This window comes from Patagioenas fasciata, chromosome Z, assembly GCF_037038585.1.
Source record: "Patagioenas fasciata isolate bPatFas1 chromosome Z, bPatFas1.hap1, whole genome shotgun sequence".
Lineage (NCBI taxonomy): Eukaryota > Metazoa > Chordata > Aves > Columbiformes > Columbidae > Patagioenas > Patagioenas fasciata.
In genome coordinates, this window is record NC_092560.1 from 35,046,611 (window position 1) to 35,049,226 (window position 2,616).

Here is a 2,616-nt window from a genome sequence, read left to right on the forward strand (position 1 = left end):
CACCTCCGTGCCCTCATCTGAACCTGCTCCAGTTTATTGATGTGTGTTCTCTACTGGGGGTGGCAAAACCAGACAAACTACATAGCTGTTGTCTCACGAGTGCTGAGCAGAGGGGCATTATCACCTCCCTCACCTGACTGGCCACGCTGCTGTTCATACAGCCCAGTACATGGGGGCCCTTCCCTGCAGCCAGGGCCACTGCTGGCCGTGCACAGCTCGCTGCCCACAGTGGCCCCAGGACCTTCCCCACAGAGCTGCTCCCCAGCCTGGGCTGCTGCAAGGGACGTCCCTTCCCAGGAGCAGGGAATCTGCATTTACTGAAACCGTATCGATAAAACTTTTATAAACGTTTTTTTCCTTTTCTAATTCCCCCCACTGCACTGCTTGGACTGTCAGCTCCAAGCCCCGAACAGCATCTCCCCGTCACTGCTCCGTGGGTGAAGCCCCACTGGCACCGCTGGCTCCAGCGGCCGGACCGGCGTGTGCCTGCGCCCCGCCCCCACCGCGCGCCCTCCCCACGTGGCCTCCGGGCACGAGCCACCCGCTCCTCCTTCCCCCCCCCACACGCTTCCTCGCCGGCGCGCGCTGATTAGCATAATAATGGTCCCCCCCCTTTCTCTCCTGCCGGCCAATGAGAGTCCAGGAGCCTCCGCCAGCTGCCGGAGCCGCAGCCGCGCGGTCTATAAATACAGCGGCCGGGGAGCTTCTGCCTCATAAGGCTGGAGAGCTGTGTGGAAAGGGTGTTGTTGGAGCTTTTCTGCCTGCCGTGCTGTGGGGACTCGCTGCTATGACTCTGGAGGAGATCCACGGACAGGAGCCTGTGCCTGCGGGCCACGACTGGTACGTCCGGGCGGCGGGTGGGCCGGGGATGCGGTGTGTGACGGGGGAAGGTGCAGGGAAGCGCGAGGCCGCCGGGAACGGTTGCGGCGCCGGGCTGACTCTCCGCTCTCTCCCGGCGCAGGATGCAGGGCGCCGGCAAGGCCCTCCACGAACTGCTGGTGTCGGCGCAGCGCCGCGGCTGCCTCACCGCCGGCGTCTACGAGTCGGCCAAGCTGATGAATGTGTAAGTACGGCGGGCGGGGGCCGGGGGGCGCCTGGCGGGGGCTGCGGGGCCGTGTGACGCCGTACACCGGGCTCAACGTGCCGCTCCTCTCCTGCAGCGATCCCGACAACGTCGCGTTCTGCGTGCTGGCCGCGGACGAGGAGGACGAGGGGGACATCGCCCTGCAGATCCACTTCACCCTCATTCAGGCCTTCTGCTGCGAGAACGACATTGACATTGTGCGGGTGAACGACGTGGCCAAGTTGGCGGCCATCGTGGGGCCCAGCGAGGAATCTGGGGAGCCACGGGACCTCCACTGCATCCTCATCACGGTGAGTGTCCTGCGGGACAAGGGTGCTGATCGGGGCTCTGGCTGCCGGGGCTGTGCTTTTGCTGCTGGCCTCTCTGCATGGGACAGTCAGAGCCTTTCAGGGTGGACCCATCTTCCCCTGGTGGTCAGATCCTCTTCTGGGCAAAGAGAGGGGGCTTGGCACATGCTGTACAGCAAGTCAGCTGAGTAGTAGTAGGCAACACTTCTCGTAAATGTGGATTTCCTCTGTTGTCCACAAGGGTCATGTCTCTGCTCACTGCTTTGTCTGTGTCAGGACAAATGCCTTGCTTCCTAGTATAATGCTTCTGTAAATATTGTGATGACCTCAGCTGGCCGGCAGCACTAATGATGTGCAACCTTTTTTCTTTCTGGCAGAATCCAAATGAGGATGGCTGGAAGGACCCAGCTCTAGAAAAGCTGAACTTTTTCTGTGAAGAGAGCCGAAATGTAAATGACTGGGTGCCAACAATCACCCTGCCTGAGTGATGGTGACCCAGTGCATTAAGGAGGCTGAAATCTTTGTTGCATTCTCAGCGTGGCATAGGTTCACTGAAATGTGCAACAAGCTGCTGATTCCATGGATTAGCCTGGTCAAGAGACTGGATTAAAGTCACTCAGACTGGCATGCAGTGGGCTCTTACAGAGGAGAAAGAGGAGAACAGCTCGCCTCACCAGTGAGCCCCAGTAGGCTGCAACCGTGGAGAGGCTGGCATACCATGGAACTGAAAGAAGTACTGCAAGTTTCCTGGTTAAGTGGAGCTGTTTCAGAAGGCAGAGAGAAGGTTGGGGGAAGTGGGCCAAAACTTTCCAGGAGGACTGGACAGAGTACTGTAACTAGGAACTGTTGGTTCTGTCTACAAAACACAGAGAAGACTAAGTTTCAATATTTTATGGACTACTAGGGACTGGTTACTGAGACTCCAAAGCAGGCAGACTTCAACAGGCCTCTTGGGTCACTCTGCAGAACTGTTTTAATAATGCAATAATTTCTATTGAAATATTTGCTGCTATTGAAGCTTTCATAATAAATTTTTGACAATTAATACCTGGGAGTGTCTCGATTACTGGGTGGGGAGGCATGTTACTGAAATACCACTGATGTTTTGCTTATGTGCTGTAATCAAAGGTACGCTCCATGGTAATGGAGCTATTGTTCAAATACTTTCTCTCCTGGGCCAGCTGAATGAAGAGCTATGCTGTCCAAGTTGATAATTCAACCTTTCACCCTCCTGCAACAGCTGCT

The 2,616-nt window shown here is 56.7% G+C and overlaps 1 protein-coding gene across 1 annotated transcript; it reads left to right on the top strand.

Annotated features, from left to right (window-relative positions):
- The first annotated feature begins 692 nt into the window (after positions 1-692).
- GADD45G (growth arrest and DNA damage inducible gamma) lies at positions 693-2,416 on the top strand. Its single transcript, XM_065861071.2, has 4 exons — positions 693-840; positions 962-1,063; positions 1,161-1,374; positions 1,749-2,416. Exons 1-4 carry the CDS (start codon positions 788-790, stop codon positions 1,857-1,859), a joined length of 480 nt encoding a protein of 159 aa, XP_065717143.1. The 5' UTR covers positions 693-787; the 3' UTR covers positions 1,860-2,416.
- The last annotated feature ends 200 nt before the right edge of the window (positions 2,417-2,616 follow it).